General features: G+C 43.0%; 1 protein-coding gene across 1 annotated transcript in view; it reads left to right on the top strand.

Annotated features, from left to right (window-relative positions):
* Positions 1-14,065, top strand: part of LOC115477651 (homeodomain-interacting protein kinase 2-like) — an 88,099-nt gene extending 74,034 nt beyond the window's left edge. The window contains exon 2 of the mRNA XM_030214668.1: positions 12,975-14,065. Coding sequence (XP_030070528.1) covers positions 12,975-14,065 — 1,091 coding nt within the window. The remainder of the gene's footprint in view (positions 1-12,974) is intronic.
* Positions 14,066-15,162: the final 1,097 nt, after the last annotated feature.

The following is a 15,162-nucleotide window of genomic DNA, read 5'->3' as shown; positions in this document are numbered from 1 at the left end:
GCCAGTTTGGTGCCACGGAATTATAGCCTTCCCCAAGCCTTCCAGGGGTTTGTGGCAATGTAATTATTGTCATAAATCTGTCTGTGTGGATAATCTATAACAACAAATCCCCAAACCTCAAAAGAGAGGCTGTTTTTCTATCCTCTTACCGTTAAAAGAAAAGTAATTAGAGGGGAGTGCCATGTGTGCCTGTATGTTTCTTTTACAGTGGTTATTGAGAGAAAGGAGGTAGGCAGAGTAATTCACTGTAAGAGGAGAATCCAACACAGCACACAGAGGCCCAGGGTAGCAGCAAGGATGAATCAGTTTGCTTTTCTTATTATTAAGATGAGAAAGACAGGCTGAAAATCTGTGAATTTGTATTTTAAAAGGTGTTCACTGCTGGACTCTCTATAGTGATTTTATGCACTTATCTCTTTAGGCATTCTGCTCATTTTGATTTCTGCTCTACTGTTGAGGGGCTGGTTAGTCAATGGTGTAGCATCACAGAAAGACTAAAGGGATGAGTAACATGGAGTGGCATTTTCAAAAGAAACGTCCAAGTTGCGATTTGGACGTCTTTGCAAAACGGCAAAATCCAGGGGCGGGGAAACCCGTATTTTCGAAACAAGATGGACATCCATCTTTTGTTTCAAAAATACCGTCAGAGACGTCCAAATCCTTAAATTTGGACGTCCCTAGATTGGATGTCCCTAGACATGGACGTTTCTGACTTTCGGCGATTTTCGAAACCAAAGACATCCAAGTCAAAAACTTCCAAATGCAAGCCATTCGGACATGGGAGGAGCCAGCATTTGTAGTGCACTGGTCCCCCTAACATGCCAGGACACCAACCGGGCACCCTAGGGGGCACTGCAGTGGACTTCATAAAATGCTTCCAGGAACATAGCTCGCTTACCTTGTGTGCTGAGCCCCCCCAAACCCCACTCCCCACAACTGTACACCACTACCATAGCCCTTACGGGTGAAGGGGGGCACCTATACATGGGTATAGTGGGTTTGTGGTGGGTTTTGGAGAGCTCGTTGTTTCCGCCACAAATGTAACAGGTAGGGGGGTATGGGCCTGGGTCTGCCTGTCTGAAGTCACTGCAGTACCCACTAAAACCGCTTCTGGGACCTGCATGCGTTGTCATGGACCTGAGAATGACATCTGAGTCTGGCACGACATATTTTTAAAGATGTTTTTTGAGGGTGGGAGGGGGTTAGTGACCACTGGGGGAGTAATGGAAGGTCATCCCCGATTCTCTCTGGTGGTCATCTGGTCATTTCGGGCACCTTTTTGTACCTTATTTGTAAGAAAAACACGTCCGGGTGAAAATGTCCAAGTGTTCATCAGGGACGTCCTTGTTTTTTTCGATTATGGGTCAAAGACGTACAAGTGTTAGGCATTCTCAAGCACCACCTTCGACACACCCCCTTGAAATTTGGACGTCCTTGAGGCAGACCGCAGTTGGAGACGTCCAAAATCGGGTTTCCATTATATCAATTTGGACGTCTCTGGCAGATTTATGTCGAAAGATGGGTGTCCTTCTCTTTCGAAAACAAGCCCAATAGTAACATAGTAGATGATGGCAGATAAAGCCCTCTATGGTCCTTCCAGTCTGCCCAACAAGATAAACTCATTGTGTGTGCTACTTTATATATATACCTGACCTTGATTTATTCTTGCCATTTTCAAGGCACAGACTGTAGAAGTCTGCCCAGCACTAGCTTTGCTTCCCAATTACTGGTGTTGCTAACCAGTCTCCGCTAAGCTTCTGTGGATCCATTCCTTCTGAACAGGATTCCTTTGCGTTTATCCCACACATACTCTTCTGCAGCACGGTCCCTCTGTCCCACAGGAGATTAAAGGTAGAGGGCATGGAAAATCTGTGAAACATTCTGTGCCATTTAGGGTAAGGTGTTTTCTTTTAAAAGGAATTTGAAAGAAGTCTGCAACATATCCCTTAGATCAGGGGTTCTCAACCCAGTCCTGGGGTCCACCTAATCAGTCAAGTTGTGGAGTGGAGGAGTAGCCAAATGGTTAGTGCAGCAGTCTTTGATCCTGGTAACCTGGGTTGTTTTTTTTTTTGTTACATTTGTACCCTGCACTTTTTCCCACTCATGGCAGGCTCAATGTGGCAGGCAATGGAGGGTTAAGTGATTTGCCCACAGTCACAAGGAGCTGCCTGTGCTGGGAATCAAACTCAGTTCCTCAGTTCCCCAGGACCAAAGTCCACCACCCTACCCACTAGGCCACTCCTCCACTCCGTTCCCACTGCAACTCCTTGTGACCCTGGGCAAGTCACTTAACCCTCCATTGCCCTAAGTACAAAAAACTTAGATTGTGAGCCCCCTAGGGACAGAGTAAGTACCTGCATATAACGTGTACAGCACTGCATATGTCTAGTTGTAGTAGAAGTCAGGATACCCATATTCATGACAAATACGCATAAGATAAAATTTGCATGTACTATTTCCATTGTATGGAAATCTATCTGATGCATATTCATTGTGGGTATTGTGACAACCTGACTGGCTTTGTGTCCTGAGAAACCTTGTCTTAGATGGATAGTGAGAGAATACAAGTGTATGTCAAATAATAAATGGAATTTGAATATTTATACTCCCCTTATTGAAAGGTTTGAGAGGGATTACAAAAGAAACAAAGTCATGAAATAGAAAATTAGGAAAAGAAACCCATCAACTGTCTGTTATCCATCACTTATCTTTACCACTAGATAAAGAGATGTGATGTGCTCTGTAATGCAAGGGAAGGGACCAGAAGCGCCATGGCTCAGAGAATGCAGTGGCACCTTTTTAGCCACAAAGTAGGTTAAGAGTAGTGTGATGGAACACGAGGTTTTATTCAAGGGAACAGCAGATCTGATGAGAGTATAATGATGAAACAACCTTAAGGCCTTTAGCACGGGCTACGCATTTGCCCCTTCTGCTGATCTACAGACTAGGGAGGTCATCGCTCTGACTCGTTAGAGGCAATCACACAGTGGCACAAATTTAAGCTAAGAGCAATTTGCATTCCAGCGCAGTTTTGCATTAGACCAAGAATAGTTCAGCTCACTTTTCCAGTGGGCAAGTCTGCCAACTCTAGAATAAATACGTCCAGAAAAGGCAAATAACCATTGGCTGCTGGTTACAGATTGCTGGACAAGTTCAGTGCGTATCTTCATGTTCTGATTTATGTAACATCTCGAGTTTGGTGTTATTGACTCTCCATAGACTACTTGAATGATTGCACATGCAGTGTTTTCCCAATGAAAGTTGCTATGGCTTCCATCCGATGCAGATATGGTTTTAAAAGAATTTCAGCTTCTGTTCCGGATAAAACACTAAGTAAGGGCTAATAAATCCTCTTCATTGTACCAAGACAAAGTGCAGATTAAAGAGGCAGTTTTGTAATGGGTTGCCTATGGGTTAAGGCAACATGGAGGGGCATAATCGAATGCGGACGACCATCTCTAAGGACGTCCTGGCGAAGGGGCAGGGAAACCGCTATTATCGAAACAAGATGGGCGTCCATCTTTCGTTTCGATAATACGGTCATGGATGCCCAAATCTCAACATTTAGGTTGACCTTAGAGATGGTCGACCTAAATATTGAGATGGGCGACCTTAGAGATGGTTGTCCTCGGTTTTCGGTGATAATGGAAACCGAGGACACCCATCTCAAAAATGACCAAATCCAAGGCATTTGATTGTGGGAGGAGCCAACATTCGTAGTGCACTGGTCCCCCTGACATGCCAGGACACCAACCGGGCACCCTAGGGGGCACTGCAGTGGACTTCAGAATTTGCTCCCAGGTGCATAGCTCCCTTACCTTCGGTGCTGAGTCCCCCAACCCCCCCCCCCAAAACCCACTCCCCACAACTGTACACCACTACCATACCCCTAAGGGTGAAGGGGGGCACCTACATGTGGGTACAGTGGGTTTTGGGTGGGTTTTGAAGGGCTCACATTTACCAGTACAAATGTAACAGGTGGGGGGGATGGGCCTGGGTCGGCCTGCCTGAAGTGCACTGCACCCACTAAAACTGCTACAGGGACCTGCATACTGCTGTCATGAAGCTGGGTATGACATCTGAGGCTGGAAAAAATTAAAAAAAATTTTTTTTTTAGGGTGGGAGGAGGTTGGTGACCACTGGGGGAGTAAGGGGAGGTCATCCCCGATTCCCTCCGCTGGTCATCTGGTCAGTTTGGGCACCTTTTGAGGCTTGGTCGTGAAAAGAAATGGGCCAACTAAAGTCGACCAAATGCTCATCAGGGACGCCCTTCTTTTTTCCATTATTGGCCTAGGATGCCCATCTCCTAATTACGCCCTAGTCCCGCCTTCGCTACGGTGCCGACAAGCCCCTGTGAACTTTGGTCGTCCCCGCGACGGACTGCAGTTGAGGACGCCCAAAATCGGCTTTCGATTATGCCGATTTGGGCGACCCTGAGAGAAGGACGCCCATCTCCTGATTTGTGCCCCTGATAGCTACCTATTCCTAGCCTCTATTATGAAGACACGTAAATCTAGATTCTCTAAATGGTGCCCACAGGTAGGTGCCGAAATGATGTGCGCTAAGCTAGTATTCTTTAAAGGGCGCTGTATGTGGAACGATCTTTGCAGAATACTAGCTTAGCGTGCATTTCACGCCTACTTTAAATACCTCAATGGCGTTAATGTACAGGCAGTGAGCCTTTTTCAAATGAAGGAAAACTCAGGAATGAGAGGGGCATAGGATGAAGTTAAGAGGAAATAGGCTTAGGAGGCATCTAAGGAAATACTGTTTCACCATAGGGTGGTGGATGCGTGGAATGGCCCTCCAGTGGAGGTTGTGGAGATGAAGTCTGTGTCAGAATTTAAGAAAGCGTGGGACATGCATGTGGGATCCCTTAGGAGAAGGAGGAGTTAGTGGTTACTGAGGAAGGGCAGACAGGATGGATTTGGCCCTTATTTGCTTTCTTGTTTCTACATCACTCAACATCTTCTATATATGGATGCTGGCAATATATACAATGGAAGTGCCAATTTTCGACACTACCATGAATAAGCATTTCAGCAAACATGAGGACAGCGAGCACATATGCACAGTGTGGCACTGGTGTCCACTGATTACTATTACAAAAATAAAGTGGACAAGAGCAAATTTCTGAACATTGGGTGTGATAGAATCGCTGGATGCTCAGCGATGATATTTTCAGACTTTTGGAGTGATTCCCGATTCTTGGCGTTATTTGATGGCTTATCAGTCTCAGATGATAGCAAGCACGAGAGGTAATTGTAGATCACTGATTCTCAACCCAGACAGAACGGAACTTGGAGGAGGGAAGTGGAGTGGATTGAATCGCTAACAAACAATCATATACAGGGAGGTACGAACATCAGTGGAGGCAAATGCACAGAACGGAAGGGAAGACAAACATTTAATCACTTTGTCACTCACACACACACACACACACACATAGACATCACACACACACACTCAATCACTCTGTGTATCTCTCTCTTACACTTTCTGTAAAACACACTGTCACTCTCAGTCTCTCACATGGGCAACTGTATGTTGCATTCTCAGGAATAAGGAGCTCTTCTGATGTGATTGTTAGTAATTGAAGGGCCTGAACAAGGAAAACTTTTACCACATTGTAACACAGAGTACACAAAAACTATTGTATATAAAGAAATCTTACACATGTAAACAACAATTATATTCAGAATACAACCGTGGAAACATTAATGGCAGGAACTCATTACATTGCTAGCGCCTGTTTCATTGCATTAAGAAACTGGCCTTTTTTTTACTAGTTTTTTTTATAAAATATGCAAATACATGCAGAGAGTACACTCACTGGAGCAGGTGGAGATTTGAGCATTTGAATTTTGGTGCCGCTAGGGCTGCTTCTTGCTGTGTGATAAAAGCACATAGGCCCCTGTTTTGGATTTATAAAACATTCCACTTGCTGGCTGTTAATTTATAGCCCCAACCTTGCTAATAACACATACACTATATTACAGTTGAGCTTGCTTCGAAATCTGTGAATTTTAAACAAAACTTATATTTTCATAAAAGACCTCAGCTGTGTCACTCGATAGACTACAGTCATGTCGCCAAGTCTTCTGCACTGGTGCCTTCATCGGCCTTTTAATTAATTAATTAATTAATTAATTAATACTGTATCTGATGTTTTAATCTTAGTGTTAATCCTCTGTTGGCATGGGGGCACGTTCAGGACAACTGCGATTCAACTAGCCAGAAACGGCCGCTGACCAGTTAAATCACTTGTTTTCAGTGGCACTTAACTGGCTTTCGCTGCTGAAAATTAGCGGTTAGTGCCTACGTGAAAACCAGCCGGGGGTTGAGTCAGGCACTAAGTGGCCAGGTTAACCGCGTAAAATTCAATCCTATCTTTATGCGGTTACCTAGAGCCGCTTAAGTGCTGAATATCGACAACCAGCTATGTATTAGCCGGCTCCGCAAAAGCTGGGTAATCAGTGCTGAAGCTCAGACATGGGCTGGCATTGAATATCCAGAAATAATGCCAGCAGCTGTCATCAAAACACTCGCCGCTTCAGGCTGAATATTGACCCCCTTAAAATGTAAAGAAATTATGTTGTTTTCAGCACTTGATATACCACAGGTGATCCCTGAGGTGACTTTGTGGTTTACAGTTTCTATTACAGGTACTTTGCACTGTCCCTAATGGGCTCACAATCTAGGTTATATGCACTGTCCCTAATGGGTTCACAATCTAGGTTATATGTGGTACCTGGGGAATGGAAGATTATGTGACTTGCCCAGGGTCACATGGAGCTGCAGAGGGAATTGAACCTGGTTCCCCGGGATCTCAACCCACTGCTGGCTGTTAGGCAGCAGCGGGAGTCAAACCTGATTCACCGGGGTTTGCAACCCACTGCACTAATCATTAGGCCACTTTTCCCACTCCAGTTGAAAACTCCATCTGTTGTACACTGGCCGGATTTCTTGTTTATTTTTCTTTTGGTAGCCGAATATCTGGTTGGTGAACAGCCAGAGCTGGTGTAAGGGTAGTGGGCATCCTAGGCAGACTTTCAGCTTTCCCCCCTCCCCCTCAATTAATTTTCAGCCCCAAGGGTTTGATAATTAAATTCAACCATCTTGATCTTTACACAAACATCCTATAAACGTGCAGGGTATAAAGCCTGTTCTGATGGTTCCTTGAGTTTGTGTGATTATCAGGACCTATTGTTTTGCTTTGACTGAAGCTGCTATTTGCTGCGCCCAAGAAGCTGCTGCCCTAGGCAACTGCCTAGTCATGCCTAATGGATGCGCTGCCCTGCGAGCTGTTTTACCTGCCAAAAGACAGAGAAGCTAGAAGCAGGGGAAGCAAAAGGCTTTTCTTGTGTGGCTTCACGCTCTTTAATTTTATGTTCAGAATAATTTCATTTAATATAAACATGTTGCAAATTGTTTAGCTCTGGAGGACTAGATTCGAGGGCAAATATTCTGAAATGCACTAATATGGTTCATTATCATTCATAAACCCAGTTTTTATCATACGTACTAACGGCTGATGTTAATGAGCTGCAAAAGAGGCATGTGTTCCACAGACATGAAAGTATGCATGGACTTGTTGAAAGTATCACAAAGTTCTTGTTACAGTTTCCTGAGCTGCAGATAAGATTTTTGTGTTGCAGCAATTTGCATGCATGTATTTTCACTGATAGGTAAGGAGCTCTTTTGCATGACTTTGCCTCTCAGCATAGATTTTGTGTTAAAGCTATTGCAGGTGTGCAGGTTAACAGATCTCTTAATATATTTTAACTGTTCATAAAACCGTTTTAGCCCCTCAATTATTTACAGAGTTTGCATGAAGTGAAAAATAGTGTGCTTGTGGGCATGCAGACTGGACAATTGCCCTTGACCCCCATGCTATAGGGGCCCCTAATCTTGCTTCAAGCTGAAGAAGTTCCATCCTGTTGGTGGGCTTTGGGGCCTCCTTCTCCCTAGTTTCTGCCTGGGGCCCCCAGCATGTTTAACACTAGCCTTGCTTATGGCTAGAAGAGAAGCTTTAGAAATCCAAAGGGATCATGAACGGTTTCTGGTGAGCGGAGCTTCTGGCACCTTCAGAGGACAAGATGCCAGTAGAAGAAAAGTACATTATATTAACACTTACCCCTCCCTCCCAAGAGCAGCACATGCATGATGTCAGCATTTTCCCCCAAGTCCCCAGGTGTTGATATAGCTATCACCCTACCACTGCAGGGTAAAATGACTACTCCCACCTGCAGCAGGGACCTTTCCAAAACTGAGCCATCTTAGGACGCTGGGCTTTGAAACGTGTCCAGGCTGTCTTTTACACCTGGCTGGACAATAAATAGCCCTGAGTCCTGAACATGACAACTCACCTTTAAAGGGCACCTTAGGGCATGACTTTCCTAAGTTACCAAAAGCTACATAGTACCGTGCAGGGTTGAGAGCACACAGCCTACTCCTACACTTTCTTGGAATGCTGCTTCATGCTCTAAATCTGCTACTATTCAGCTGTAGAACTGGTATTAGAGAGATTTTGTTGTTTGCTTGAATTCTCTTGACTTGAGCAGAGAGGGCCAGAACTTGACTGTGTCATACAGCTTGTGATAGTTTGACCAATATGTTCATCATCATTATTTCTGCAGATGTGAACTCACTGGCATGTCACAGGCTGGTGATTCATGGTGACATAAGTCAACTTTCTGGTACAGAAGGAGGAGGGAGGAAAGGAGGGTAGAGCAGCTTCGTGGCTGAGTCACGGAGGCCTCAAAGCAGGGTTAGAGATAGATATATTTCAGACTGGAGCACATACAGGGAAGACCTTTTACAACACAAGAAGGCTCGGCTCAGTCTCCTGGCTGCTGATTTACTGATACAACTATGGGAATTTGGGTTTGGGGTATGGCAGCATTTTATTTGTGTGTGTGTGAGTGCGTGTGTGTGGGGGGGGAGGGGGTTCAATGACATGGAAGTTTTTGATAAAATCATACAATTGGATATAATATCTGTTAATAGAAGACTTTCTAGAAGAGAGTCACAATACAGTGGAAGACAGGGAAGATGTCGGTAGAAGAGATGACATTCAGTTAAGAGGTACCCTTTTGGGGTTTGTTTTTTCGGAGCGTGCATGCGGAGCAAAGGATCAGAGAAATGGCATTGGGTCTGGTAACATATTTCTCTATAATCCTCAATTTTGCAACAGGTGTGAGAGAATCAAGGAAATGATAGATTTTTCTTCTTATACCCTCCTCTCATACACTCCTCCTGTTCTTCCAGTTGGAGTGTTTTAATAAACCACAGAGCTTGCTTTCTTCCTTCTGCTAAAGGAGTTGCCATTGGTTTCCCAAATCAGAGGTCTCCTGACGGTTTGGTTTCTTCAGTAATCTTTGCAAAAAGATTTTTTTAAACATTTTCGTAGAAATGCCTTATAGGCTATGACTTACAAAACCAATGGATATTTCCATGCATCTTTTAAAGACTAGTAAAAGATTGTTTTAAATTATCCTGTTTGGGGCCGGTTAGAACGATGGGCTGAGAGTCAAGGATGTGTCAGGGTTCAAAACCTGCTTCTGCCATGGACACTCCTTGTGCCCTTGGCCTAGTCACATTGTTTCAGGTACCCACTTAGATTGTAAGCTCTTTAATGCTAGGACATATTGAACATATCCAGTAGTGGTATAGCAGTGGTAAGCATTGAGTTTTAGCTGCTACAAGACAAACAAAGGGTGGATAGAAATGTAAAGTATGGCATCAGATTGTATCTCAAAGTTATTGGAGGTCCTGAGGTCCACAACTTATGAAGAGTCTCTTCTCATTTTCTTGGTGGGCTTTGATTTTTGGTAGCTCATTTCTTTATGAACTTCATATATTAGGGATCAGCTAGATAACTAGAGACAAAACACCAGTATGACACACAAAAATAAGTTTGTTGGCCAGACCTTATGCGGCCATGTTTCAGTGTACGTTTGCATCAGTAAAGAAAAATGGACTGTCATATATGTCAATGATTGAATGAATATAGGCCTTAGTCTCTGGTGCAACTCAGACCCGATTTGATCGGCAGATGCATGGAAAGCTGGCATAGAGTGATCGACTTGAAAAAGCTGCGCCGAGTTTGTTCAATAAACTTCTTTTTTTGTGCCATACTGGTGTTTTGTAGTCTTCTGGTATCTTTCTTCTGTCCCTGGTTACCTTATACTAGGTCATTTTGCTGATCACTGCTCGTGTATCTTTTGCCTCTCTTTTGCACCTTCATATATTAGGGCTGACTGACTCAACATTTTTTTCTGAAACTCAGAATGAGAAATAAGCCTTACTGCCAAGCTTCTCAAACCTGTCTTGGAACTCCACTTCTATACAGCCACTTTCATTTCAGGATGCCCCCAGTGACTGTGTATGAGGTACTGGGGCTCTGAGGCATGTAGCTTTATCTTATGCAAATTCATTGTGGATACCCTGATTGGCTGTGGGAAGTCTGTGACTCAGACCCTTAATCCAGGAGGGTCACTGCTGACTGCAGATAGAGGAGAAGACCCTAGAACTGGTGGGAAGAGGCTTCCCCCCAAATTCTATATATTGTGCCTTAATTTCTGTGTGCAGAACTTAATTGGTTAACTAGCTAATCAGCGCTGGTAATTGGATGTTGACAAGCAATTATTAGGAATAATTGGCATAAATTAAGATTTACGTGCACAACTTGCTAAGTGTATTCTGTAATTTGGTGTATGCAAATTCCAAGTCGCATAGTTGAACAGGGGCGTGGTTATGGGCATGGCATGGGCAGGTCATGGACGTTTCTAAAATCTATGTGCATTATTATAGAATACACCCGCTTTGCTCATAATTTAGGGCTTCTTTTACAAAGCCGCACTAGCAATTCCTGCGCGGCAAATGAGAGGTAGCCAATAGGAAATGAACGGGCTTCCTCTCATTTGCCGCACCAAGAATCGGTAGCGCAGCTTTGTAAAAGAGGCCCTTAGGCATTGGGGTTAAGTTAAATGTTAAGTTAAGTTAAACGTGGCCTAAATGGATGTGCACTGAATTCGGGTTATTAATCAGTTTTTATAAACTTATTCACTAAAACAATCTTTATTTGAAAAATATATTTTTTAAAAGTTATTTTTTTGTGCACAGAAAACAGTCTTGACCTCCACCATATGATTTTTGCCATGTCCAACGCATAAGCATATAAGATACGTGGTTTTGATAAACATTTTCAGTTGTGGTTGTGTTGGATTTTTCTCTTAAGAACATATTACAATTTGTGGACTTGTGCGATGATAGATAACAATGACCACTGGATATGGTGGAATTCATATGGTGGAGGTCACGACTTTCCAAGCACAAAAAAATAATTTTTTTAAAAATACATTTTTTCAAATAAAGATTATTTTAGTGAATAAGTTTATAAAAACAGATTAATAACCCAAATTAAGAGTACAAAAGTTTGAAATTGTTAATTGGGGGCTGGAATGTGAATCAGATGATTTTTTGATCCAAAGAATTTTATTATAGATTTTCAGCTAAGTTGATGTGACCAAATTTGGTCGTGTGGACAGGCGCTAGGTGTATTCTATATACTGCATGGAAATTTAAGCCTAATCTATAAAATTTAGGTGTACTTTAGAGAATACTCCTAGGCGTATTTTTTTACCACACAGATTTTTCAGGCGCCATGTATAGAATGTAGCCTTTTATGCTAAAAGTGGTCAATGAGTTTTTAGGGGGAGGCTTTTCCATGTGGAAGGGAATTCTATAACAAGGCGCCTAGGATAAGGATGTAAATAGGCACCTATTTTAAGCCTATTCTATAAAGAACAGTAGGCACCTATTTCTTTATAGAATACTAGCCCAAGTGGCTGAAAACATGCTTACATTTACCCTCTAATTCTATAAAAGATTCCAAAAATTGCGTATGCAAATTTGGGTGCACACCCATTTTGTGAGCACAATTTAATTGAATAACAAGCCAATTAATGCCAATAATTGGCTTCTAGACAAGCAATTATTGGTTTTAATTGGAATTGATTAAGATGTACGTGTGTAAATTTAGGCATATGATCCACGCCTAAATTTTACACATGTCCTGAAAAATGAGGCACAGAAATGGGAGGGTCATGGGTGGTTCAGGGAAGATCGTGGGCGTGGTTGTGGGTTACATAGAATAAGGTGGGTCCATGTTTAAATTTAGGCGCATCCATTTGCACCAACGTTTTCATTGGTGCAAATGGACACGCCTAAATTTACACATGTCCCCCGGGACTTAAGCACTATTCTATAAACCATGCCTAACTTTAGGCTTGGCTTATAGAATAGCTCTTAAGCATTTTTTTTGGTGCCTACTTTTTAGTGTGATCTATAGAATTTATCCCTTATGGTGGGAGTACTTATACCAACCCTATAGCTGGTGCAAGTGCCCACACCTAAATTTTAGTCAGAATGCACATAAAGTATAGCTTTCTATAATTTATGCATGCATTTGCATGCTCTGCTCAAACCCTGCCAATATGTATGCCAACTGGCAAACACCATCAAAACATGGCAACTTGCTATTCTGCTAGTCAGTAATCTGTAAGAGGCCAGTTCTGCTCCTAAATGATTAGAATAACGCTGTCTGTGATGTTCCTGCTGTCTAAAATTACGCAGCTTCTTCTTGAATTACCCCCTAAATATCTGCTAAGGCTTAAGAAAGCAATAATTACAAATGCCTTCCATTTTTCTTTGATTTCTTTTGTATGTACATGTACAAGTTGGTATTGGGGGAGGTAGATTTGCTTAGATTCTCATTAAGGTGAATTGGTTTTGTATGTGTTGTAATTAGAGGGGAAAATTATGAAGTTTAGCACGTTTTCCTGCTTCCTAAATGTCTCTGGTCACTGTGACATGTTTATCTTAGTCCCTGCGAATCTTTTAATCTTAGGTGTTGTGTTCATGATATCCTTTCAGCTTTAGTGACTTTCTGAAAACTTATTTCTTTGCAGGAATGGCCTCGCAAGTGCAAGTATTTTCACCTCACACCCTTCAGTCAAGTGCCTTCTGTAGTGTGAAAAAATTAAAAGTAGAACCGAGCTCAAACTGGGATATGACTGGGTACGGCACACACAGTAAAGTCTACAACCACGGCAAAAATGTGCCAGCCAACCAAGTAGGCGTCAACACCTCTCTTCACGTTCCCAACCCCAGCCTCCCTTACGAGCAGACCATCATCCTGCCAGCAACCACTGGGCATGTTGTGGTGACATCTGCCAGCAGCACATCGGGTGTGGTTGCCTTGTCTGGGCAAGCACTGGGCGGACCACATAACCTAATGCGTCGAAGCACTGTGAGCCTCCTGGACACCTACCAAAAATGTGGACTGAAGCGCAAGAGTGAGGAGATTGAGAACAACAGTAGTGTTCAGATTATTGAAGAGCATCCACCAATGATTCAGAACAATGCCAGTGGGGCCACGGTAGCCACAGCTACCACTTCCACTGCCACCTCCAAAAACAGCGGCTCTAACAGTGAAGGGGATTACCAGCTGGTGCAACATGAGGTTCTGTGTTCTATGACCAACACGTACGAAGTACTTGAGTTTCTAGGTCGAGGGACTTTTGGACAAGTGGTAAAATGTTGGAAACGTGGCACAAATGAAATTGTGGCGATTAAGATCCTGAAGAATCATCCTTCCTATGCTCGGCAGGGCCAGATCGAGGTGAGCATACTGGCCCGGCTGAGCACAGAAAGTGCAGATGACTACAATTTTGTCCGAGCTTATGAGTGCTTTCAACATAAGAACCACACCTGTCTGGTATTTGAAATGTTGGAGCAAAACCTTTACGATTTCTTGAAACAAAACAAGTTCAGCCCTTTACCTCTCAAGTACATTCGACCCATTCTCCAGCAGGTGGCCACTGCTCTAATGAAGCTGAAAAGCCTGGGGCTGATTCATGCAGATCTCAAGCCAGAGAACATCATGCTAGTGGATCCATCCAGACAGCCATACAGGGTCAAGGTCATAGACTTTGGTTCAGCCAGCCATGTGTCCAAAGCTGTATGTTCAACGTACCTGCAATCCAGATATTACAGGTAAAAAAAAACTGGGTCTGGGGAAGGGTTGATGTAACACTTTTCACAGGAAGTGATTGCTGTGTTGGTGGAGTTTATGGAGTACTGTAAGGCAGGGTGAGCAGGTTTCAACAGAACTTCTCTTTTATAGGTCTGAATTTAATTGAATTTGGGTTGTTATATTGATTAACTTTATACACTATGGACTAGGTTCAATAGACGGGTGCCAAAAAAATGAGCACTGAGTGCTATTCTATAAACTGCGCTGTTAATTGAGCCTTTAAAGAATAGCGCTTAGCGCTGGGATCTGCACTCATTGGGTGTGAGGATTTACACCAACAACCCTAGTGTAAACCCTTGTTCCTAAATTAGGAGCGGATCTCCCATATTCTCTAATACTGAAAAGGGGGCGTGGTCATGGGAGGAGCATGTTCACTAGTTCTTCCCGTGCTCCTCCCACGACCACGCCCCTTTTCAGTTTTACGCTGAAACATTTATACGCGCACCTTTATAGAATAGGGCCTAGCAAGATGCACACGTAAATTCAAATTGTTGCCAGTTAGCATCAGTAATTGATTGTTAGTGCTCAAGTATTTGGTGCTAACAGGCTCGTTACTCAGTTAAATTGCACACACAAATTTAAGCGCCATTTACAGAATTCCCTTGCACAAGGGCAATTGTGTAAAGTACATGTTCAGAGTTATCTGCCAATTACGCATGTGTTTCTTTAGAATGATAGAACATATGCATGTATTTTCCATAGTGCATATTTCACAGGTACACCCAGGCAGAGTCTGGGTGGAGCAAGGGTGGGACTCATGTTTATGCGCATAACTTACAGGTTACTATGTTTCTATTTATTATTGCTATACCTCCCTTTCTGAACAAGCAGGTCAGGGCGGTTTACAAAAAAAGCTTTAAAAAAAAAAAAAATAAAAAAAACACAGAAAAAAGAATTCCATTATGACAGGAAAGACAACAACCAAACCAAGAGCACGCAGTACTTACAATTAAATATGAACAGTTGAACCCTAGTCAAGAGAAAATCACTGCTGGGATGTTTTAAAAGCAACAGAGAAATAATAAGATTTGAGTAGGTGACGTTTCAGAGCGGAATAAAAG

The sequence above is a fragment of the Microcaecilia unicolor genome, chromosome 9 (genome assembly GCF_901765095.1).
Source record: "Microcaecilia unicolor chromosome 9, aMicUni1.1, whole genome shotgun sequence".
Classification (NCBI taxonomy): Eukaryota; Metazoa; Chordata; class Amphibia; order Gymnophiona; family Siphonopidae; genus Microcaecilia; species Microcaecilia unicolor.
This window is presented reverse-complemented; position numbering and strand designations above follow the sequence as displayed.